Source organism: Narcine bancroftii, chromosome 3, assembly GCF_036971445.1.
Source record: "Narcine bancroftii isolate sNarBan1 chromosome 3, sNarBan1.hap1, whole genome shotgun sequence".
In the NCBI taxonomy this organism is placed as follows: Eukaryota; Metazoa; Chordata; class Chondrichthyes; order Torpediniformes; family Narcinidae; genus Narcine; species Narcine bancroftii.
In genome coordinates, this window is record NC_091471.1 from 61,356,532 (window position 1) to 61,382,056 (window position 25,525).

Genomic DNA, 25,525 nt, shown 5'->3' on the forward strand with positions numbered 1-25,525 from the left:
AGAGAGAAAAAGAGACTGCGCCCATACCACAAAAGGACCCACAGTACAACTGGTCACAGTAACAACAATTACCAGTCATAGTGGATTCTAGTATTCTATCGTGGACAAAGCCCTTAATTGCAGCTCATCTATGTCCTCTTAACTTCCCCATCTGGATAAAGCAAGGAGAGATTCGATGGACCACATCATCTCCACGTCCAATGCAATTTTCTCCATTCAACAAGATTTCAACCCCAGACATTTCTCATATTTCAATTTATCAACGAGACCACTCTCTTCGCAACTTTCTAAACCACTCAACTACAGATGTACGCACAATGGTCCGATTTATGATTTTTCAAAGTTATGAAGGTCATTATCGCTATATTTTATGATTAAAAATTGTTTTTTTTTTCCAGTGTGGAATAAAAAGTATTTAACATTTAATTATAAAATAGGCTTTATTTTAGATGAATTTGCCCAGCTGTAGGCTATGATAAGTGTTCTGAGCATGTTTAAGGTCGGCTAAACTAGGATATGATGTTTGGTAGGTGCAGTACTGTGTATCTTTTTTGACACCATTTTTCCAGTTATGATGTGTTTATCAGAATGTAACCGCATCGTAAGTTGAGGAGCACCTGTACACCAATTTCACCACATTCCCAAAGCCTGCCCCTGTGTTTGTTCCATTCCCACCATGCAGGGACCCAAATATTTCTCCAAGTGAATTAGTCATTCATTTACACCAGTGGTCGATATCAACTCCTGGGGATCGATGGGACCATCCACGGGGATGATCAATGCTAGGGGGTTGAATGGGGGCTGATAATACTGATGGGAGGGGGGAAGGGAGGAGTCCAATTGAAAATAGCACCAATGGCATTGTTGGCCAACCACTCATGAGAGTGGACTTTGGTGGCCGCCATGTCGAATTTGATTTCAGCTTTTGAATTAATTTAGAGCAAATGGGAGAATGGAAAGAGGTAAATGTTCTATGTTTTCTACACATGTAATTATCTAATTTTTTGGAGCACTTTTTTGGGGAAATAGTGGGAGGGTAGACTTTTTCCACAGTTTAAATTTTTGACCTCATGAGGGCCTGTGTTGTTCAAGGAGTCGGGAGATCGGATGGCCAGGACCGTGTGGTATGTTCATGGTTGGGGTGTCAGTAGCCCAGATGGTGTCAGGGTGAGAATCCGCGGTTGGGAGTTTGGATGGATGGGCTTCTGGGCAAGGATCTGCATCCGCAGTCAGGAGTTTAGATCAGCAGGCAGTGGGGGGGGGGGGTGCGAGGATCCACGGTCAGGAGTTCCGATGGGTGAGTATTGGGGTGAGGATCCATACCTGGGAGTTCAGTTGGGCAGGTGTCATGGCGAGGATCTACGCTTGGGAGTTCAGATGGGTGAGCGTCGGGCGGTGAGGGGGGTCAAGGATCCACAGTAGGAGCGTTGGGAGAACGGATGGGCGTGTGGCTGAGGTTAAAAATAGGGTGGGGGGGGGGTTAACTTTAACACGTGATTGACTATTACTCAAGTATATAAGGCACCTATGTTAGCGCCCCTCTCCCAATTAGTGCCACCATCTCACCACCAGAACCCCATCCAGTGATGATATCCACCCCTTATCCAGCACTGTGACCCCACTGTCCAGCACCACTACTCCCTGCTGTCCAGCACTGCCAACCCTCACCCTGGTCCAGCACTTGGATTCTATGCCTGGGGGCCGATGATGGATCAAATATTCCATGAAGGGGTCGATGGTCTAAAAAGTTTGGAGACCTCTGATTTACACTTAGAATCACAGCATTTAGTACACCAAATGATCTTCTTCAGGCTGACCTTGATGTGATCTACTCTAACCCTATTTGCCTGCATTCGGCCCTCTATGCCCTTCCTATCCAAGTAAATGTATCAGCTGCTACCAGCTCCTCTGGCATAATAACCACCATAACTTTTTGTGGAAGAGCTTCCCCTTGGGTCTACTTAAAATTTTTCATTTCTGACATAAACCTGTGTCCTGAAAAAAGACTCACAAATTAGCTATGCTTACCACTCTTTTCATCAGTTTTCTTAGTTACCAGCCTATTGCATTTAGTGTTCACAATGTTCCTATATATTAGAGAATCAAACAGAAAATAAAAATTGGCTGAATGCTTTGCAGACCATCTGCTTTCAATCTGCAGGGGCAACTAAGCTCCTTTTAGCTTGCAACCAATTTTCTAACCCATAGTCTGTGAGTTACATTGTCATAATGAAATCTTGAGGAAGAGCACCTCAGCTTTCATTTGAGCATATTCCAGCCTTCTGAACTCCACAAACTTCAGGCAATTCACTCTCAGTTTATTTCTGCCATAGGTCATGATATAAAAGTTCAACATTTGTCTACACATGTCAGGCATGCTAGGCTTTTTCCACAAATCCGCAATTTACATTCTTAATTTGTGTTCTCTCTAACTTAACTTCATAGATTTCTTTCTTTGTTCCTGGTCTGTAAATATACCCATTAACCTATCAAACAGACTTCACGTCCAGACTTCTGCCATGGCAATCCTGGCCACATTAACATAACTGAGAGAAAATAGAAGATTATACTGGACAAGCATGCACATGAACTGTGCCAAATGTCCCATTTTGTGTGCATAAACTATTTACAAAGCAAACTAGATTGTAAAGTTCTCCAGATAAAAATAAGCAACTCCTTGGAGTAAAACATTTTCTTTCTCTTTTCTACTGTAATGGATTTATGTTAACCTTTAATTTAATGTCAAACTATATTTCTTTTATAAAAATATTTTAGTATAATTAAAATATTGTATCTGTATTCTTAGTAAGTTAGCTGTGGGTTGGTACAGGGTCCACACAGGTCACAGCACATTTATAGAGAACCATTTTTTCTGAGAAGAGTATTCATTCTCGGAGTCGACCTATCTTGGACGAACAGAGCTAATGGATTTCAAATGGGTCTTAATTATTCAGGAACTCCTGGAGGAAGCCATCTGTTTTTAATCAAAGCCACTTAAACCTCTTTGTCAGAGATTGTTATGGATATGGAATGGTTTTGAAAAAGGAACAGAATTTTGGATAGAAATAAAACTGATGGTCATGTTGTTTCCATTTTCTCATTCACAATTATCACCCTTCCACTAATATCCACATGGCAATTCCTTGATCTCCTCCTCATCCACAGCCTTCTCCCTCAAGTCAGTAAGATCAGAATCTGCCTTTTGCTGCTCAAATAACTCTTTCCTTGACAAAAGCCCCTTTCACACTTGTGACCCACTAAAATGGTCGTTCATTGTCCTGGAATTGGAATGGGGGGTTTGGCTTTTCACACTTGACCATTCCTAACTTATGGAGATGAAAATGATACTGGACTAAATACAATTATTTTAGCTGATGCAAATGAATAATTAAAATGAGTTCCTGTGTCTTCCAAAAAATGAAAGATCAAGAAATTCTTCTGGTGCTCTCATTCTAACATCAAAAAAGTAATAAACAGTTGATTTCTCAATAAGCATTCTATTCCAACAGTCGCAATATCCCCAGGATATATCAAGCAACTTCCAACAGTGGAGGATATTTAACATCACAAGGTACAAATTACTTACAAACAAAGCAGGTCCATACTGGAATGTGCTAGGTACTCCAGGAATGCCAGCATAATATGGTAACCCTGTGTAACTGTAGCCTGGTGGCAAGGCTGGATTTAAGAAGGCCTGTTGGGTGGTGTGATGACTTTGAGTCTGATTTTGCTGAGGCTGGGCTAAAGTTGTTGGAGCAGGTGAGGCAGAATCACCCCTCCCAAACTTCACCAAGTCACCTGAAATGTGAACATATATCATTTAATGTAGGTCAGTAAAAAAAGTAACTTCTATTGTTGGGACTATTTTGTTAAACAGCTAAATAATTTGATCATAACCAAATGTAACAACTAAGAATAGACACTAATTTAAAATATCAAGAGCAACATTGCCAACAGAAACTCTGAAGTGTTCATCAAACTATCACTACCAGAAATGAGAAATATACAGAACCCCAAAAATCCGGATCCCAGATCCAAGAATATGGACTTTGAAAACTCAAATTTTTAATATTTCGTGGGCTATTGTGTGCGTGTGTGTGTTAGTGCCACAGATGCAAAGCGGGAACAAGCTTCAGCCTTCAATATGTCATGCATACACACATAGTGCAGAATAATCTTATCACAATGAAATTACAAAGTACTGCAAAAGTACTGAAAGAAAGCAAAAGAAGCATCAAGCAGTGCAGAATATGCAGTAGAATCTGCAAGTGTTCCATTTGCAAGCAGTGTAGCAGGACGCTACAGAAGTTGTGGAAATGAACGAATAAATATTATATTTTTGTTCTTTGTATTTTATATGAAAATGTTTTATTAATAAACTAAAATTAATTAATTAATTTGTATGAAATTTCTTCTACTTTCATATGTAAACTGTATTTTTATTTTACAATGTTCATTTTTAAACATAATTTCAAGCACTACACTTTTTTTGGTAGTGAAAAATTTTATGTTTAGATTTTTGTCAAATGTTCACTTCATTTTTCTTTAAATGAAGAATGCATATGCTAATGAATAAACTATCAAAATTTACCTGTTCATCTCTTCCTTATTCCTCCTTAAATTTTAATTTTAAAAATACTGCCCGAGAATCCAGAAAGTCCGAAGATCCGTACCGACCCAATCCCTTAACAGTCCAGATTTTCAGATTTCTAATGTAAACCTATTGGTTTTTAACAACTGAAAAAGGTCATTTCGGTCCACTATCATCTGTGGCAAGAATTAACATACTGTGCTAAATAAAAATGCCTCTAAAAACTAAATGTACCAAGTAAGAAATGTAAAAGAATCTGTAAAAACAGACCCGAGTATGGGTTACTTGCAAGGTTTCCATCTCTACTTGCAAGTGCCGTGGCTGGAGCAGGAAACGCCATTCCATAATAATCCTACATTAGAGCAAGTTGTTTAGGGTTAGGAAGGTAGGAGGAGGAAAAAGAGGGAAGAGTGAAGGAAAAAAAAATACATGATTAACAATGATATAAAGAGAAACAACATGCCTAGGGCCCTTCATGTTTGCTCTGACATTTAAGAACATGGCAGATCTGCTGCCAAGTTTACTTTCCCATGCAATACCCCTTTTCCTTGATACAAAGAAAGCATTGATCTAATTTTTCAAAATACTCAACAACTCTGTAATAACACCTCTGCAATAACAAACTTCAAAAGTTGATAAATCTTTATAGAGGGGACTCAAGGCTCATGTTTTTCTTCTAGAGGATGGTAGGAATGTGGAGCAAGCTGCCAGATGAAGTGGTAGAGGCAGATATAGTTACAACAACTAAAAGACATTTGTAAAGTACATGAAGAAAAGGTTCAGAGGGATATAACCTTTGAAACTTCCACAGGCAAATGCAACCAGCTCAGGTCGGCCATCTTGTTGGGGATGGATGACCTGTTTATGTGCTGTATAACTATGAGTCTAATGGGTAAAGACATTTTTCATCTCAGTCCATATATAGAAATCAGACAAATTAAGAAAATAAAAACTAATGTTTCATAATGAAAACGCTCAGAATAAACTCAAGGATGTCACTGCAGCTAAAGTGTAACACCAGAGATAATAAAGGTTTAAATGTCAAGCAGAGTCGAGTGGACACCATTCTACTTCAAATCAGAATTCAGTGGCTTGACTCACACACCAGTAATTGAAGTACAAAACTCAGCTCATATTCTTGCACAGTACTCCAACCTTTTGGATCAAATAGTAAATCCAGGCTATTTAAGCCTCTTAGGTGATTGCAAAAGTGCAATTTGAAATAAAAGGAAGTGAAAACTGTCTAGAGTCCTTTCATGCACAATCTGAAATTTCAACAAATTTCCTACCAGTTATGAAACACATAGGGATGACCTCAGGCAATGGATGGCTCTAGAAATTCCAAGTCCATTTTGCTTTTGGCAGTCCACTCAAAAGAATGGGGGGAGTTGTTTAGGAAACAATGTAAAAATTAATCTTTATTTGTATGTTTTCCTTTAATCTCTCCAAACCTCAGTTTACATTTGCATGAAAATGGTACATCATGGATAGCACAGAAAAATAGATCAACAGCAAAGTATCGCAGGCCTAAGAGCTTTAAAAACTGTAATCAAAATACAATACAACCAATACTAAGCCAGTGTGCAACATATCATACTAACCATTGGTAGTCTTGACTGAAGTACCTGAAGGTCATCATAGCCATAGATCTATTTCAAAAAAGATAAACAAAAATCAAGATCCCCTAAATGCTCCAATTTGTTAACTAATAAACATTTTTTGGCAACAAAAACATATTTATTGAAAATATCAAAATCAATTCCAGCAAGGACAAAATAGTATATTAGCACTACATTCACTCTTACTGGGTATGCAGGCAGCAATCCACCTGGTCCAACAATATACTGATTATGTAAAACAGGAGGCACACTTTGAGGAAGGTTTGGTGGGGCTTTTCCTGCAATGAAAAAGTTAAAAATGCATAAATTATTGGAAAACATTGCATGGCTCAAAGTTCATCTCAGACTCGTTCAATACAACATATAAATGCTCATACCATTGTTGGCAAATGATCCCTGTCTGCTTATTTCCCACTTTCCAAGGCATAAATTTGAATTTATAAAAGTCAAGGGATAGTAAGCTTCTGTGGATGTGGACAAAAGCTGTGAGGAGGCAAATGGCTCGAGGATATGGGTGGAAATTTACGTTAATAAAAGGTGACAGAGTTCTGCAATGTTGGAAGTGCATCCTTTCAGACGAGATGTTGAACTGAGATCCAACCTTCCCTCTTAAGAGGGCATTAAAAAGCCCAACAGAGGAGGGAACTTATCACGAGTGTCCTTACCAATATAATATTTTAAAAAAATACAAAGTCATTCTGGCCATTGCAATAGTATTTCTAAAACTTCATGCTTACTAGTACATTTGCTACATTGCAGTAACTATTCTTTGAACTATTTTATTAGCTGTATATCACCTTCTATTCTTTGAAGTACTTTATTAGCTGTATATCATCTTGCAATGAGCCAAGACTACAAAAGGTATGACATAAATGAATGTATTCCATCCAGCAATTAAAAGGGCTATGAACAAAATGAGATTGATACTTGGGTCCTGGGTAAAACTTGAAAACCTCCAAGTATAAAATTGGAAGCAATCAAAGCAATCGTATCACAGAGTAAGCATTTAAAACAAAAAAGCTTTCTACCTGAAGACATTGAAGGAATTGTTCTTGTGGCAGCAGCTACCATAGATGGACTACTAATACTTAGCCCAAGGCTGTTGGCTGTGCTTGAGCTGCTAGAGACGTACACTGATGATGTAGTAATTGTAGCAAATGTCAAAGGGGTAGGCAAGGTTGTAGAAGTCTGCGAACTGCTCTCAATGTTTGGGTGCTAGAGGAAAGAACAAATAAAAGTACAAGCAGCATAGCATTAAGAAATAGAATGAGCAGTAGGCAATATGGCCCAGCATGTTTGGTCTGTTATTTAACACGATCTGACTATTTAACACGATCTGACTATTGCCATCACTCCATTTTCTTGGCTGTTGTTTGCAATAACGCTTAATTTCTCAATAATTTTTAAACGAATATATACAAAGCTCAACTCCAGATAAAGAATTTCAAAAGATTCTGATGTTTAATTATGTGAATGGATTGTAGTCATTTAATACATGGTTGACTGAAGGAATCAAATGTTTTACTTTGGGTTATCATTCTAAAAGTGCAATAGCATAAATTAATCTGAAATTTAAAATGGGATCAACTGAAATATGAACATGCAAGGTATTGCATCTGCTGAGTAATTTCAAAATTTAGGAACTGGTAAGGTATTTTGAGCAGAGAGACTTGCTGATAATTACAAGTCTGAGGGGTGCAGCACCAGCTAAGACTTGTTATGAAGTTCCACCACGTGCATATTCTACATCACCCGAGACATCGAAATGATAACAGCAGGAAAGTCAAAGCAATTTTCAAATTGCCCCCCTAAAATCACATTCCCCCTGAAGGAATTCCAATGCCATAAGACACTTTCTTTTACTTTTCGTGCACGATTATTTTCACAGTAATGTAGTAAGGTGGTTATAATATGAATCTTTGCTCTGTGATGCTGCCGCAAAACGCCAAATTTCATGACTTGCTCATGAAAATAAATTCTGATTCTAATGTCCTCTGTGATTAATAAGAGATTGCTTGAAGTGGTATGCAAGTGGAAAGAAAACGGTTTGAAAACCACGGTTTTAATCATACCTAATGGACTCGTTATGTGCATTGTTTCATAACTCCAAAGGAAATGGCCCAATGACAATTTTTATTTCAAGCAAAATATTTGTGTAACAACTGGGTCTAGAGCAGTGGTTCTCAACCTTCCCTTCCCACTCACATACCACCTTAAGCAATCCCTTACTAATCACAGAGCGCTTATGGCATAGGGATTGCTTAAAGTAGAATATGAATTTAGGGGGCAGTTTGAAAACCACTGGTCTAGATCAATCTCACTCAACATCTCTGCACCATAAGCAACTTAAGAAATCATGCCATCATTAACTTCTCAAGAGCAATTATGGAAAGATACAACTATGAGCCTTGCTGGCTATATCCACATTACATATACAAGGAAAAATTTCCACTCATGCACATGAACTCAAAATATTTTGCATACTTACTGCATGTAATGAACTTGCAGTCAATGAAGAGACAGAGGAGAGGTTGCTGGTTTGGTGGTTTGGCAAGGAACTACAGAATAAAATGTTACAAGGGAGAAAAAAAAACTGTTTGAGCTTAACTGCATGACAGAGAGCTTAAAATATTGAAATTCTCCCCTACTAAATTGCCTACTAGTTTACAAAGAAATAAAAATACTGGCACAGGTGAGAATGCAGATGGGATTCACCAATCTATTAATTGGGATGGACCACAAGACTAATCCATTTGAGGAGGGTGCAAAGCTATATTTCACCTCTCTGAAAACTGATTATTAAAAAAATAGGATTTAGCAAAACTAAATAGCTGCAAATGCCATAAACCCAAACTAAAAACAAAATGCCAGAAAAAAAAACCTCAGCAAATCAATGTTATCTGTAGGAAAGGACAGAGCTCTTCAGGTCTGTGACTCTTGGTCAGAATTGGTTGACCACTTCTTTTCCTAAAGATGCTGCCTGATCTACTGAGTGATCCCAGCTTTTTCCACTTTTATTTCATTTTGATTTATTGTTAGCCAATAACCTTCAAGTATCCAGATTATAAATTACACTGCTCTCCCACTTTTCTCTGGGAAAATAGATCATCAATGGAATCAACATGAAAGGGAGTCAGTAAAGTAGGAATGATACGTTACTGCTGTCTTCTTTGCTGCAGTATTCTGGGAACTTGGTGCTTTCCCCACAAGTTAATCACCCCATGGCTTTCTATAAATGACTGCCCATGACAGTTGATGTTAAGTGGGTAGGGGTGAGAGCAATATTCTATTTTGAAGAATACTTGATACAACACAGATCCATACCTGCTATGTTGGGCTAGAGAACTGATGGGCAATTCAATGGTCTGGTTCAAGTTCGAAGAAGGTGGTGGCACTGTAAGTAAAAGTGAAACATTGATCACACCAAATTCAACTTTGCTGAATAAAGTGTACAACAGAATAATTTTACTTTTGCGATATCGAATTACTTTAACTAAACCATGATCAATAAATGACCAACATGTCCCGATCTGCAAAGAGGAAGGTATTCAAATTAAACTTAGATAGCAATTTAACAAACTTTAAACAACTATTAAGCTCAGTTTTTTAGGGTCCAATGATATATTGCTAATAAGGAACATACTGCCCTCAACAATCAAATTCACTGAAACTACATCATTCCAGCTTCTTTTCAGATTTGATTAAACTGTTCACAACAAATCCAAAACACAAATGTTTTTGTAAAAATATTACAAACATTCTTTAAACCACAAGGTTAAATTAGTACCAAGTACAACCTTCCAAAAGGGTAATATGGACTATCCAAGTAAGTTAGAAAAATAAATCAGCAAACAGTGATTCGAGGACTGAGGGTTGATCCGGAGTTGATAACTCTGTACAGGATAGTTTTGAAATCAGCATTAGTTGATGTATCTGTTACGATACGGATCTGATCAAGTTCAACCAGTGGAGGGAGTTTTGTTGTTTTTAGGAAGTGACCTTGCAGAAGGTAAAATTGCCCCTGCAGTGCAGTTGACAGCTAAGACAAAGACAGATTCGGATATATATCGAGCCTGCACAGTGACTCAGGACGTGGCTAAAAAGCTTGCCAGTGCAGAAGGTCTTGTGAAGACTGATTTCATGGGGACCGGAATCTGTCATAGTACAAAACAGCACTCAGGTTGTAATGATCTGCCAAAGCCTTTACCACCTTCTTTATTGGACCTGAGTTCTGGTGTTAAACCCAAGTGTAAAGATTTGTCGTTATCCCAAAAAGAGCTTACAGCGGAGCAGAACAGAGATCCCAATATTACTGAAGTGAGAGATTAGGCTTTCTCTGATGATGAAATTAAGAAAGTGCCAGTTGTTTTTTTTATTTCAAGGATGGTGTGTTGATGAGGAAGTGGAGACCAGCTGATATCCCTGCCAGTAAAGAATGGGCAGTTGTTCACCAGGTTGTAGTTCCTAAAGCCTATAGGGATGAAATGTTAACTTTGGTCCATAGCACACTCTTGGGTGGTCACATTGGTGTAAGGAAAGCTATGTACAAGATTATGAAACAATTCTATTGGCTTAGTTTAAAAGATATTGTGACATTTTGCCGGACATGTCACATTCGTCAGGTTGTGGGTAAACCCAATCAGGGTTCCTCAGTGGCTCCTTTACAACCCATTCCTACTTTTAACAAATCCTTTTCTATATTTGTGGATTGCATCGGCCTATTGCCCAAGACAAAAGCTGGGAATCAGTATTTGTTAACACCCATGTGTACAGCTAAAGCTGTGTCAAAAGCTCTTGTAGAATTTTTCACTTTAGTTGGTTTGCCTAAAGAGTTTCAATCAGACCAGGGAAGTAATTTCATGTCAGGGCTGTTTCAGCAGATATTTATAAATTGGGAGCTAACCAAATCATGTCATCTGCATATCATCCAGAATCTCAAAGGGCCTTGGAGAGGTTCCATTCTACCCTCAAAACCATGACGAGGGCTTTGAAAATGAGGAGGGAAGAGGGTGTCCATTTGATTTTGCTTGCAATGAGAGATTCTGTATAAGAATCATTAGCCTTTAGCCATTTTTAGCTGGTGTTTGGAGACCAAGTTTGAGGACCTTTAGTATTTATTAAGGAAGAATGGGTTAATGAGGATGTGCAGTTGAAATTGTTAGATTATGTTTCAAAGTTAAAGATTGCTTGCAGAAAGTCTATAAATTAGCTTGAGAATTTGAAAACGGCTCAAGGCAAAATGAAGGTCTGGTATGATTTTAAAAAAAAAGGCTAGGGTAAGAACTCTTAAACTGGGGGATAACATGTTACTCCTTTTCTCAACAAATTCCAATCCCCTTGTACTAAATTTTCAGGCCTGTATGAGATAGAGTCAAAGGTGAATGAAGTCAGCCATGTAGTTAGAATCCCTCATCGGAGATGTAAAACACAGGGTTACCATATCAATGTGTTAAAACCTTATTTTGAGAATTTGGCTATTAGCAAGGAACAGCCTTCACCAGAGGTATTGGTTGTTGATAGAACTAAGAAGTCTAGGGACAAGCTGACTCTTGTGAGGGTCACTTCAAACAAAACATTGTCCCAGTTCTTCTAATTCAATTGTTTTACAGAATTTGGATGCTAAGTTGGTTCATCTTCAGCCCCAGGAAAAGGAGCAAATGAAACAGCTACTTTTTTAAATTTAGGAACCTGTTTCCAGATATGCCAAAGAGAAACCCAATAACTTGTCATGTTAATGTTGGAGATACAAAACCTGTCAAACAACATCCATATCAAAGGAATGTTGAAAAGTGCAGACTGGTGGATCAAGAGATTGAATATATGTTAAAGAATGACATTATTAGACATTCTGCCTCAGATTGAAGTTCACTTCTGATGGGATGGTTAAATTTTGCACTGATTATAGAAAAGTTAATGAGTAACAAAGACAGATGCTTATCCTGTCCCTCAGGTGGATGATTGTGTGGACAAGGATGGAAAGGCTAAGTTTTTTATGAAGATAGACTTATTAAAAGATTACTGGTGTGTTCCGTTAACAGACAGAGGTAGGGAAATTTCTGCATTTGTGACCTCGTTGAGGTTATATGAATACAATGTTTTACCATTTGGAATGTAAAATGCTCCTGAGACATTCCAAAGAATAATTGAATTCTGTGATTCAAGGTTTAGAGAATACTTATATTGAAGATTTGGTTATAGCAAATAATACCTGGGAAGCACCTATCTCTGAATTAGGGAAATTGTTTGATAAACTTTGTTGTTGGTCAAGGCAAGTTAGCACCTGTTCAAGTGAATGTTCAGACAATTTCTGAATTTCCCATTCCCAGCGTTAAGAAAGCTGTTAGGAGGTTTTTGGGAATGGTAGGGTATTATCGAAAGTTCTGAAAAAAATTGCTGATATCCCCATTCCTCTGACTAACCTTCTGAAGAAGGGTGAAAAGTTTGTTTGGACAGATCTTTGTCAGGAATCATTTGACAAACTGAAAGCCATTTTATGTCTCCAGCCTGTGCTTAAATCACATGACTTTGAGAAGCCATTTTCTTTAGCAGTAGAAGCTAGTGATAAAGCTGCAGGAGCAATGTTATTCCAAAAAAAGGGTTGTGATAATATTGACCATCCAGTGACTTACTTATCAAAGAAATTCAATGAACATCAAAATAATTATTCTAACATAAGAGAAAGAATTATTGTCCCTTGTACTGTCTTTGCAGCATTTTGATGTTTACAAATGCATTGCTCAGGTACCACTTGTGCATACTGACCATAATTCCTTAGTGTTCTTGATAAAATGAAAAAAATAGACGATTGTTAAATTGGAGTCCAATTCTGCAGAAATATAATTTAATAACTCATATTAAAGGCAAGGATAACATAATTGCTGATTGCCTTTCAAGGTGTTAAGTTTTAAATGTTTCAGAGCAATTTGAAACATTATCTGTATTTGTTGCTGGAAAATGCTATATTTGTCTGTATTATATCCATTGGAGCGCTTTCATCCCTAACGTCGAAGTACTCGAGATGGCAGAGGTCGACAGCATCGAGTCCACGCTGCTGAAGATCCAGCTGCGCTGGGTGGGTCACGTCTCCAGAATGGAGGACCATCACCTTCCCAAGATCGTGTTATATGGTGAGCTCTCCACTGGCCACTGTGACAGAGGTGCACCAAAGAAAAGGTACAAGGACTGCCTAAAGAAATCTCTTGGTGCCTGCCACATTGACCACCGCCAGTGGGCTGATATCGCCTCAAACCGTGCATCTTGGCGCCTCACAGTTTGGCGGGCAGCAACCTCCTTTGAAGAAGACCGCAGAGCCCACCTCACTGACAAAAGGCAAAGGAGGAAAAACCCAACACCCAACCCCAACCAACCAATTTTCCCCTGCAGCCGCTGCAACCGTGTCTGCCTGTCCCGCATCGGACTTGTCAGCCACAAACGAGCCTGCAGCAGACGTGGACTTTTACCCCCTCCATAAATCTTCGTCCGCGAAGCCAAGCCAAAGAAAAGAATATTGTGTAACAATAGTGATGTATTATTTCCAACATTGTAGATTGCAGTTAAAATTTTGTTCTTATAGCTCAAAATTTTCTTTGTATTATGAGCTCCCATTTCATTTAGTGTATGACTTTAAGGGCTAGTGCAGGTTGCAAACATTCACAGCTGTGGAGAAACTGGGTTGCAACAACTAGGACAGACTTTACCCGAAGATGATACTCTGGAGGAAGAAAAAGAACATTTGTTGCTTTATTCAGGGATATAGGTGGGGAGTCTTTGTGAGTTGATCACTGAAGGAAGTAACATTCATTATTGACCACCAACCATTTCATGGTACAATGAGGTGGAGTGACTCTCTGTGTGAAATCAGCTAATTCTGCCCAACATAGACAGTGAACCACACTGTGATCAAAGGAAAGGTCACTTTGATTGACCCATACCTGGGTTTTGGAAGCAGGAGAACTGTGATCAAAGGAAAGGTCACTTTGATTGACCCATATCTGGGTTTTGGAAGCAGGAGAACTGCTGCATCGGATCATGACCAAAGTAATGGTCATTTCGACTGAACAATACCAGGGTTTTGGAAGCATTGTGGAAGTCACATATTTTGTTTCCCCTACGCAAGAAAAAGGGGAGTTGTGACAAGTGTTCATCTGGAAGGATATTTATCAGCAAGAAACTCAACAAGAATTTGTGAGTTTTCATCAGTCTGATCACTCAGTCTCTCCCACGTCCTTTGTAATTACTTCTGTGCATCAGTTTATAAGTCTGCATTTTGACAAGGGATTTCTAAGACTGAACTTTGGAATGACTTTCCAGAATTGTGCCTAAGCTGTAATGGTTTTAGTATTCCCCCACCCACCCATGCACACTTGCGCACTAATGTGCTATATTATTAGTAGTTATTAATAAATATATTGTTTTATAATAAAAATAGCACTGGCTTGGTGAACTTTATTGCTGTTGGTCTGTGACTTAACACTAACATTCAAATTGTAAAATATACCATGCAAAATAATTATTGCAGAGATACACATTATTAGGTGCAAAATGCTAATGTGTTGGGAAAACTCAGCAGGTCACACAGCACCCATAGCAAGTAAAGGGTAACAACATTTCGGCCCTGAGCACTTAGTCAGGAATAACGATAGAGAAGAAGGAGCACACAAGCAGTAGGGTATAAGAAAAATAAGCCAAGTGATGGAGGAAAAGAGCAGCTCTCTGATAGAAGGGAAGGGAGTGGGAGCTGGAGGAAAGGAGATGGAGGGATAGGAATAGAGAGTGTCTGGGGGTGGGGGGGGGTGTTAATGGAATTTGGAATAGGATAATAATGCCATCTAGTTGGAGAATGCCAAGATGAAATACAAGGTGGTGTTTCACCAGTTTGTGGGTGGCCTTGATTTAACAGTAAATGAAGCCACGGTTTTAATCTGAACTATTGTACCCTCCATTTATATAATAAACTCAATCATACTGTGATCACTCTTTCCAAGAGGATCCTTAACTGCTGGTGTGGGAATGCTGTGTGGAATTAAAATGGTTAGCCGTAAGGAGGCCTTTTCTGTGGGAGCAGAATGAGCAAAGGTGCTCAGTGAAATGATCTTCCAGTCTACATCCAGTCTCCCCAACATAGAGGTTGCTGCATTAGGGCATTGGATATAGTAAGCAACCCATACAGATTCAAAGGTGAAGTGTGGTTTCCCTTGTAAGAACTGTTTGGTGCCCTGAATAGTGGTGAGGGAGGAGTTATACGTGCAAGTTCAGCACTTCTTGTGGTCACCGCAGTAGATATCAAGGGGACGATTAGGGGAAGGGATGACTGGACAAGGGAATCGGTCCCAAAGTGAAGGGAGGGGAAGATGTGTCTGGTAGTCAGATTCTACAGCAGCTGGCAGAAATATGGTGGATACAGAGGATGGTAGTTGAGGACAAGGGAGCTCAATCCTTGTTGCATCTATGGGGAAGGGGCCAGGGCAGATGTGCGGATGGTAGTAGAGGGGAAGCTACATTTTCTGAAGGAGGAAATTTAAAGCCTCATTCTTAGAGCAAATGCAACAGAGATGGAGGAATTGAGAGAAAGGATTAGAATCCTTTCAGTAGATGGGGTGAGAAGAGGTGTAGGTAACAGGAAGTTACTGGTTTTATAGCAGATGTCTGCAGATAGTTTGTTTCCTGAAATGGAACAGAGATATCAAGAAATGAAAGAGAGTTAGCAAAGATGGACCAAGAGAATTTGAGGTCAGGGTGGAAGTTGGCTGCACCAATGTAGTTGTCAATATGATGGAGTCAATGTTAAGGAGCCTTGCTGGCATAGCTGCAACATGAATGGCTCCACATATCCACTGAATAGACAAGATAGCTGAGAATACCCAGAACTATAATTCTGCGGCTCCATCAAAATCTTTCATCTGTTGCCTTTTGTAAACAACAAACATTAGTGAAGTCTCTTGAGCACTCTTCAAAGCTCTTGCAAAAGCTGTGGAGCGATATGTCTAGCATGGGGCAGAGCTCCAGTATTTCAAATAAGATCTGTTTTAGAGTAGGTTACATACAAACATTTTAACAAACCTTTCCCAATTTATCTCCCAGAAACATATCTATATACTGTCATACTTTTGCCCCTTAAAGGAATTTTAACTCTTAAGTTAAAATTCAGTTATAACTAAACTGTCTTTAAAATCACTAAAGAAAACAATACACAATATATAACATGTTATAATAAAGTAAACCAATGTTGAAAGTATTTCTATACAAGTTCAATTTTAACATCTTGACAAACAATCTATCACATTATTTGTACCTCTGATATGATTAATTTGCAGATTATATTCTTGTAATATTAAACTCGAGTTTAATAATCTTCTGTTTTTATTCAAAAACACCAGAAGATTTGGTCAGTAAATATCGCAATTGAGAGGTACTAAGATATACATCAAAATTTCGCAAAGCAAATATTATAGATAACAGTTCTTACTCAATAGTGGAATAGTTTTTTTGATGAACATTGAATTTTTTTGAAAAGTAGGCAACTGGATGGTCAGTATCATTATGTTTTTGTAATAAAACTGCATCTGCTGCTCCCTCACTGCTATCCAATGCTAAAGAAAATGGTTTGTCAAAAATCAAGAGATTTTAACAGAGGGAAATGTCATAGCATCCCCTTTAAATTTTCTAAAGCTGTCTGACAAACTTTAGTCCACACAAATTTCTCCCCTTTCTTCAAAAGATTGGTTAAAGGAAGAGAAACCTCAGCAAAATTTCCTATAATATCCTGCCATTCCTAAAAAAACCTTCTCACTGCTTTCTTGCCATTGGGAATAGGAAACTCAGAAATTGCATTCACTTTTGATTGAATAGATGCAATTTCACCATGACCAACTACATGACACAAGTATGTTACAGTGGCATTTGTAAATTGACTTTTTGCTAAATTAACAGTTAAGTTTGCTTTGGATAATATTGCAAACAATTTGTCCAATTCCTTTAGATGTTCTTCCCATGTGTCATTTTTTGTGACCAAGTCATCAATATAAGCATCTGTATTACCGAATTAATCATCCGTTGGAATGTTGCAGGGGCACTTTTCATGCCAAAAGGTAACACATTATACTCATATAAACCAGCTGGAGTTACAAAAGCCAAAATATTCTTTCCTCTCTCAGTTAAAGGCACACACCAGTAACCCTTCAACAAATCCAACTTAGTAAGAAATTCAGCTTTCTCAATTTTATCAATACAGTCATCTATTCTTGGAATAGGATAAGCATCTGTTTTAGTTACTGAATTAACCTTCCTGTAATCAGTACCAGAATATAAGGAGAATTCCAATCTGAGTTTGAAGATCTAATAATATAATTTCTCAACAAATATTCCACCTTCTGATCCATGATTTTACTCTGAGTCATTTCTAAATTCTCTTGAGCCAAAGTCCACAATTTTTGTAACCTATCTTTAAATTTAGAAACATAATCCAGCAAGTTCAAATTCGCATCCTCATTAACCCACTGTTCTTTTATCAACATAAGGTCCTCTAACCTGATGTCTAAACACAATTTCAAAAGGGCTCCTAATGACTCCTGCACAGCCTCCCTTGCTGCAAATAACAATAAATGAATACCTTTGTCCCCATCTTTTCCATTCTCCACACAATAAATCCTCACCACATTTTTAAAGAGTAGAATGAAATCTTTCCAAAGCTCCCTGAGTTTCAGGATGGTACACAGGTGAAGTGATCTGTTTTTTCCCCAACACATAAATCAACTGCTGAAACAACCCACACATAAAGTCTGATTCTTGATCACTCTGGATCTCTTTTGGTAATCCAAAAACTGTGGAAAAATCTTTCCAGCGACTTTACCACCGTTTTGGCTTTAATATTCCCAAATGGTATAGTCTCTGGAAATCTTGATGCTGTACACATAATTGTTAATAAGTACTGATTCCAAGACTTAGTTTTAGGCAGGGGACCTACACAATCCACAATAACCCAAGTGAAAGGTTCCCCAACAACAGGAATAGGTAATAATGGAGCCATTGGAGAATCCTGGTTAGGTTTCCCCACAACCTGACAAAAATGACATGTCCTGCACCAATTTACAACATCCTTCCTCAAACCAGGCCAGAAAAAATAGACTCAAAATCTTATTCATGGTTTGCTTTACACCAAGATGGCGTTACACCAAGATGACTACCCAAAGGTGTACTGTGGGCTTGAATTAAAATTTCATTACGGTAATTTCTAGAAACAACAACCTGATGAATCAACCCCCCCCCCACTCTTCATTAGCAGAAATATCAAGAGGTCTCCATTTTCTCATCAACAATTCACCCTTCAAGTAATATCCACAAGCCATTTCTTTAATCTCCTGTTCACTTACTCCTTTTTCCTTTAAGTCAACAACATCTGTATCTGTTTTCTGTTGTAGAATTAAGTCTTTCCTTGACAAATAGAAATCCTTACTCTATTACCCTGCTCTTTCAAAACTATTTCAGATGCACTGGACAAGTCTCTATCTAATGGATCTTCTTCAGCCCTCATTATTTTCTTAGTCACAGACCTTGTTACAGCACATGCAGGATACATCTCACAGTCCTCTTTAACCTCATCCTCACTAGGCCTACTGACCCAACTTTAACCTCTTCCAAATCATTCCCGAATAAAAATGAAACACCTAGCATGGGTAACTTTGAAATTACTCCTACTACAACAGGTCCTTTAACTAATTCTGAATTCAGCACAATGTTGTGAAGAGATATCGACTAACTCACCTCCAACACCTTTAATCAAAGTTGTCTCCCCTGTGTCAGTCTTCTGATCAAGAGTTAAAACAGTTTCCAATAACAGTGACTGAGCAGCCCCGTATCTCTAAGAATTTTAACTGGAACCTGTGATTCTCCCTCCATTACAGAAACCAAGCCCTCTGACACAAAAGGTTTGAAAACATACATGACATCCTTACCAGGTTTGGAACATCTGCTCTCCTTAAATTCAACTGTCTGAATACATGCTTATGGTAAAACCTTCTCTGATCGTCTCTTTTTCAATATTAGATAATCGCAATAACATGACCAGGTCTCTTACAAAAATGACATACAAATCCACAAGTTCTAACCTATCCCACCTTACCTCCATCATTCCTCTTAACATTCTCTTCAGACTTAATTTCAGGCTTATTAGTCTGCTCCACATTAACCTTTTGAACAGGCTTATTAATCTGTTCTAGATTAACTCTCTGAAAATGCTCACTATTCTGGAATGTATTTTTGTGAATTAGAGCAAATTCGTCCACTAATCTAGCAGTTTGCCGCCACGTCCCCATGTCTCTCTCATCCAGGTATAATTTAATCTAATTTGGAACACACCTTTCAATTTCCTCAATTAATATCAATTCTCTCAATCTGTCAAGATCATTATTTATTCCTTTTGAGGCACACGAACAGTCAAAACATACAGATTTTTTCCAGGGAAAAATCCATATAAGATCCATACGAGCCCACAGGACCCCAAAACCCAGCAGGAAAAGATATTCACCAAATTTCTAAATTTTTGTCTATATACTTCTGGAACCAACTCATAAGATTTCAATACTGCTTGATTAACAGTATCATAATTTGCCACTTACTCTGCAATCAAACTAGAGAATCCAATTTGTGCTTTTCCTTTCAATACACTTTGGAGCATAAGAGGCCATTTTTCTTCTGGCCATCTTGATCTCTCAGCAACCTTTTCAAAAATCTGAAAATATGTATCTATATCACCCTCAACTAAAGGAGGAACTAGATTTACCCCTCTACTAGCCAAAAACCTCTCTCCAGGAGTTACAGTCTCAATTCTCTTACTTCCCTCCATCTCAATTTTTAACTTCTCTAATTGAAACTGTCTGTCCCTTTTAATCTTTTTCAAAGTCATATTTTCTTGGTCTTTCATCATACCTCTAACCCATATTTCCTCTGCCTCATATATCCTCTGTTTCTCAGCCTCCAACACCTTCCCTTTTTCCTTCCACCTTAAATTTCTCTCTTTCTTCTTCCACCCTCTGTTTTTCTCTTTCTTCTTCCACCCTCAATTTCTCCAATTCCAATTGCAACTCAACAAATCTATCCTTTGGAAAATTTTCTGTCTTTCTCAACAAATTTTCCCTCACCTGTATATTTCACTATAATCCTCTGTATTTGTATTTTCCTCATACAATGCTTGACTTCAATCAGTTTTAATGCTTTAGAAATAACCATCAGTTCCTCTGTTCTTGCTCTGCAGGTGATGGTTGTGACAAAAATGTATCAACATCCATTTCTGCTGTTTTTCCACACGCATGCCAAGCGGACGATCCCCCATAAAATGTTCTGAGTCCAGAGCACCTCAAAACCCAGTAGCAATAGATATTCACCAGACAAATGGTTACTTAAGCAAAAGTTGCTTTTAATTATCTTTAAACATGAAAACAGAATCAAACTTTAACTTAACTAACCAAACTTAACCCCCTTCTAATTCTAAGCGCACGTGTATGTAATGTGTGTGTAAGTTCAGAAAAGTTCTTTGGTTCACAGTCCAATCTCACATTTCATTCCTCCAAGTTCACTGGTTGCAGGCAATTCTTATACTGTGCACAGAATTTAATATTTATAACGTTCGCCAGGCTTTGGTGCTTGAAAGCTAAATGGTTACCGCTCAGTAAGGTTCTTGTCAGTCGTCAGAGAGAGATTTGTTATTTCAGACACCTCAGCGTCTTGCTGATGAAACCTGCCCCTTCAGGGTTCTCCAGATGATAACCTCTTTCTTTCAGGTCACCACAGAGTTCCTTTTTGTTTCCCTTATTCCAAGTGAAACATTAGACAGCTAGTCCTCTCCTCTTGCATGAACCACAAAGGCTTTGACCAGGCCGTCTTTCAAATGGGGCTTTCCACAAGCTTGCTAGCTTGTTCTGTTCCAGTCCCAGCTGCTTCTGCTGGCTGTAACACTGTACAAGTGATCTGTGTGTGTGTGTGTGTGTGTCTGTGTCTGTGTGTGTGTGTGTGTGTGTGTCTCCCCACCCGAGACAAAGCCTGTTTGACTCTCCCTGCTTGCAAAACCACATGACCCTCTTAGAACAACAAGTTTTTTCTCTTCCAGACAATCTGCAGCTCCAACAAGATCTTTCATCTGTTGCCTTTTGTAAGCAACAATCCATTAATTAAGTCTCTTAAGTACTCTTCAAAGGTCTTGCAAAAGCTGTGGAGCTGATATGCCTAACATGGGGCAGAGCTCCAGTATTTTAAATAAGATCTGATTTAAAATGTTTGTATGTAATCTACTCTAACAAACCTTTCCCAATTTATCTCGCCAAAACATATCTATATACTGTCACACCAGCTTGTCATGTTCCAGACCCAGCTGCTGCTGCCGAACTGTAGAACTGAATTCTCTCTCTCTAAGAATAAACCACATGACCCTCTTAGAACAGCAAACTGCACTCAGACTGCAGAACCATACCTCATCTTCTGAGTTCGTTCATCTGTTGCTTTCCAAAATAATAATCCATTATTCCACAGCATGTCCAATTAACACCTACTTGTGAAGTCCTTATAGGCACTCTTCAAAGTTTTTGCAAAGGCACCCGGAGCCTGGACTGTCTGTCTTGAGCAAAGCTCTGGCATTTTAAATGAGGTCTGTTTTCAAGTGTTTGTATGTGACCTACGCTAAAAAAAACCTGTCACAATTTATCTCCTTTAAAACATATCTATATACAATATAAAACAGAATATAATCTGTCACAATATAAATCAAAACATCATCAGCAAATAAATTGATCTTAAATTCCTCACTGCTAACTTTAATTCCTTTAATATTAATATCTTGTCTTACCAACTGTGCTAAAAGCTCAATTCCTAAAACAAATAGAGCTGGAGATAATGGACATCATGTCTAGTTGATCTAGTTAACGGAAAAGCTGAAACTTGTCCATTAGTCACAACTTTAGCAGAAGGACTTTTAATAAAATTTTAATCCAAATGACAAATACTGATCTAAATCCAATTTTTTCTAACACCTTAAATAAATAACTCCATTCTAATCTATCAAAAGTCTTTTCAGCATCTAAAGATAAAACCAATGCCAAATCTGATTTCTTCTGAGACATATGAATTAAACTTATTCATTTAGCAATATTGCCTGTAGAATATCAGTTTTTAACAAAACCAGATTGATCTGTATAAATTAAATTCTGTAAATATTTAATCAATCTATTCACTAAAAGCTTAGCTATAATTTTATAATCAACATTTTTAATAACAAAACTGAACAAAGATTCAGTTTTTCTCTCTATCTTTCTTAGTTATAAATGTATTTGAAAAAGATTCCAGTAAAGAATAGGTCTCTTTTGCTTGTTTCAATACCTCCATTAAGGGAGGTATTATCAAATCCTTCATTTTTTTATTAAAAATCTGATGGAAAACCATCCTGGAGATTTACTACTTTGTATAGAATTAAGAAGATTAATAACTTCTTTAACTGTAAATGGGGAAATCTAAATATTTCAGATCTTGGCAATTTAAAGCAGAAAGATAATTTTCAGATAGAAAGTTATTAATCTTAATTTCATCATTATCAGATTAACATCTATATAAATTACAATTAAAATCCTTAGAAGAATCATTTATATCTTGAGACTTGTAAGTAATTAAAATTTTTTTAAAATAGCATTAATATTCTTTGAAGTCTATTCCGTCTTCAATTGCCAAACCAAAACCTTATGCACTCTTTCCTACAATTCATAATACCTCTGACTAGTTTTCTCAATTTATTTCTCTAAAAGTTTGTATCAAATTGTAATACAATTTCTTATTTATTAAAACGCTTTTTCCTTTCACATGTATTTTTATGCAATCTTTTTCTAAAACCTCTATTTCTTTTTCCAATTTATTCTTTAAGATAATCTTTTTTAATTTTAGTGGAATAGCTTATTATTTAACTTCTTGAATAAGCCTATAAAGCATCCCTTAAAACAAATTTACTGTCAACAGAATTGGTGTTAACATCTAAATATTCCTGAATTTGTTTTCTTACGTAATTACAAAAATCGATGTTTCCCAATAATGAAAGATTAAACATCCATCTAAAGAATTATTTTTCTTTTTCAAAACTTACACATTAAATAAACAGAGGTGAATGATATGACAAAATCCTAGCCTTATATTCTGCATAAATAAGTCGTCCTTGCAATTCGGCTGAAATTAAAAACATATCTATTCATGTCTACAAGAATAAAATGAATAAACCTTTTCTTTTGGATTTAATTTTCTGAAATTCAACTAAATTAAAATCGTTCATCAAAGTTAATTTTTTTTAGCAGTTTTTGTTCTAGTTATTGGGATTTTTTAAATATTTTTCACACTGTGAACCATATCAACCAAAATATAAACAAACATTAAATATACAGTTGCATTTTTTCCCTTTATTCACCCCTACCCTCCCTTCCCCCTTCCCACCCCCTCCAAAACCAATTAATATTCAACATATACAATAAATCCATGAAACAATGTCTTCACACAATGAAAAGTAAACAAGAAAAATGTGTCATCTACTTTTACACACTGAATCAAGTTGTTTTGTCTTCTTATCATTTTAGGGGGTTGAGGTGGGAGGCAAGCTCTCTCTGTTATGTTCCATATATGGTCCCCAAATTTTTTCAAATAATGTGACTTTATTTTTTAAATTATATGTTATTTTTTTCCCAATGGAATACATTTATTCATTTCCATGTACCATTGCTGTATTCTCAGGCTCTCTTCCATTTTCCAAGTTGACATTATACATTTTTTTGCTTCTGCTAAGGATATCATAAGTCTTTTTTGCACTTTATCCAATTTGAGGCCTAATTCCTTACTTCTTATGTTACTTAGAAGAAAGATCTCTGGATTTTTTGGTATGTTATTTTTTGTGATTTTATTTAATATCTGATTTAGATCTTCCCAAAACATTTTCACTTTCTCACATGCCCAAACTGCATGTAATGTTGTTCACGTTACCTTCTTACAGCGAAAACATCTATCTGATAATGTTGGATCCCATTCTTTTAACTTTTGGGGCAGGATATATAACCTGTGTAACCAATTATACTGTATCATGCGTAACCTTGTGTTTATTATATTCTTCATAGTTCCCGAACATAACTTTTCCCATGCTTCATTTTTTATCTTTATGTTTAAATCCTTTTCCCACTTTTGTTTAGGTTTATAGCTTATTTCACCATTTTCCTCATCTTCCAGCTTAATGTACATGTTTGTTATAAATCTTTAAATTATCAATGTGTCTGTAATCACATATTCAAAGTTGCTTCCTTCTGGTAATCTCAGTCTGTTTCCCAATTTATCCTTTAAATAAGCTTTCAATTGATGATATGCAAACATTGTACCATGAGTTATTCCATATTTGTATTTCAACTGTTCAAATGTTAATAAATTATTTCCCAAAAAACAATTTTCTATTCTTTTGATTCCTTTTCTCTCGATTTCTCTAAAGAAAAGGTTGTCTATTGTAAAAGGGATTAGTGGGTTTTATGTCAATAACAATTTTGGTATTTGGCAATTTGTTTTTTTTCCTTTCTAAGTGGATCTTCTTCCATATATTAATTAAATGATACAATACTGGTGAGCTTTTATATTGCACCAGCTTTTCATCCCACTTATAAAGTATATGTTCTGGTACCTTCTCCCCTATTTTATCTAGTTCTATCTTAGTCCAGTCTGGTTTTTCCCTTGTCTGGTAAAAATCTGATAAATGCCTTAATTGTGCAGCTCTATAATAATTTTTAAAGTTTGGTAACTGCAAACCACCTTGGTTATACCTCCCTGTTAATTTATCTAAAGCTACCCTCGGTTTCCCCTGTTTCCACAAGAATTTTCTTATTATTCTCTTTAGTTCATTAAAGAATTTTTCTGTGAAGGGAATTGGCAACTATTGAAATAAGTATTATATCCTTGGGAAAACATTCATTTTAATGCAATTTACTCTCCCTATCAACATTAGTGGTAATTCTTTACAGTGTTCTAAGTCTTCCTGCAATTTCTTTATTAGTGGCTGATAATTTAGTTTGTACAAGTGGCTTAAGTTATTATCTAACCTGATACCTGGGTATCGGATTGCTTGTGCTTGCCATTTAAATGGTGATTCTTTTTTAAATTCTGTATAATCCACATTACTCATTGGCACCATTTCACTTTTATTTGCGCTGATCTTGTACCCCGATATTTCTCCATACTCCTTCAATTTCTTACGTAATTCTTTTATTGATATTTCTGGTTTTGTCATCTGCAAGAAAGCTGATTTTATACTCCTTCTCCTTTATTT

The 25,525-nt window shown here is 37.1% G+C and overlaps 1 protein-coding gene across 4 annotated transcripts in view; it reads right to left on the minus strand.

The window, feature by feature from the left end:
- The window catches only part of ubap2a (ubiquitin associated protein 2a), a 157,844-nt gene that overhangs the window by 22,674 nt on the left and 109,645 nt on the right, over positions 1 to 25,525 (minus strand). For all 4 annotated transcript variants that reach the window (XM_069924156.1, XM_069924157.1, XM_069924158.1 and 1 more), the window contains 7 exons: positions 9,535 to 9,604; positions 8,699 to 8,768; positions 7,239 to 7,425; positions 6,397 to 6,488; positions 6,193 to 6,240; positions 4,862 to 4,943; positions 3,587 to 3,798 (listed from right to left, as the gene is read on the minus strand). In XM_069924156.1, the coding sequence (XP_069780257.1) occupies positions 3,587 to 3,798; positions 4,862 to 4,943; positions 6,193 to 6,240; positions 6,397 to 6,488; positions 7,239 to 7,425; positions 8,699 to 8,768; positions 9,535 to 9,604 (761 nt within the window). The remainder of the gene's footprint in view (positions 1 to 3,586; positions 3,799 to 4,861; positions 4,944 to 6,192; positions 6,241 to 6,396; positions 6,489 to 7,238; positions 7,426 to 8,698; positions 8,769 to 9,534; positions 9,605 to 25,525) is intronic.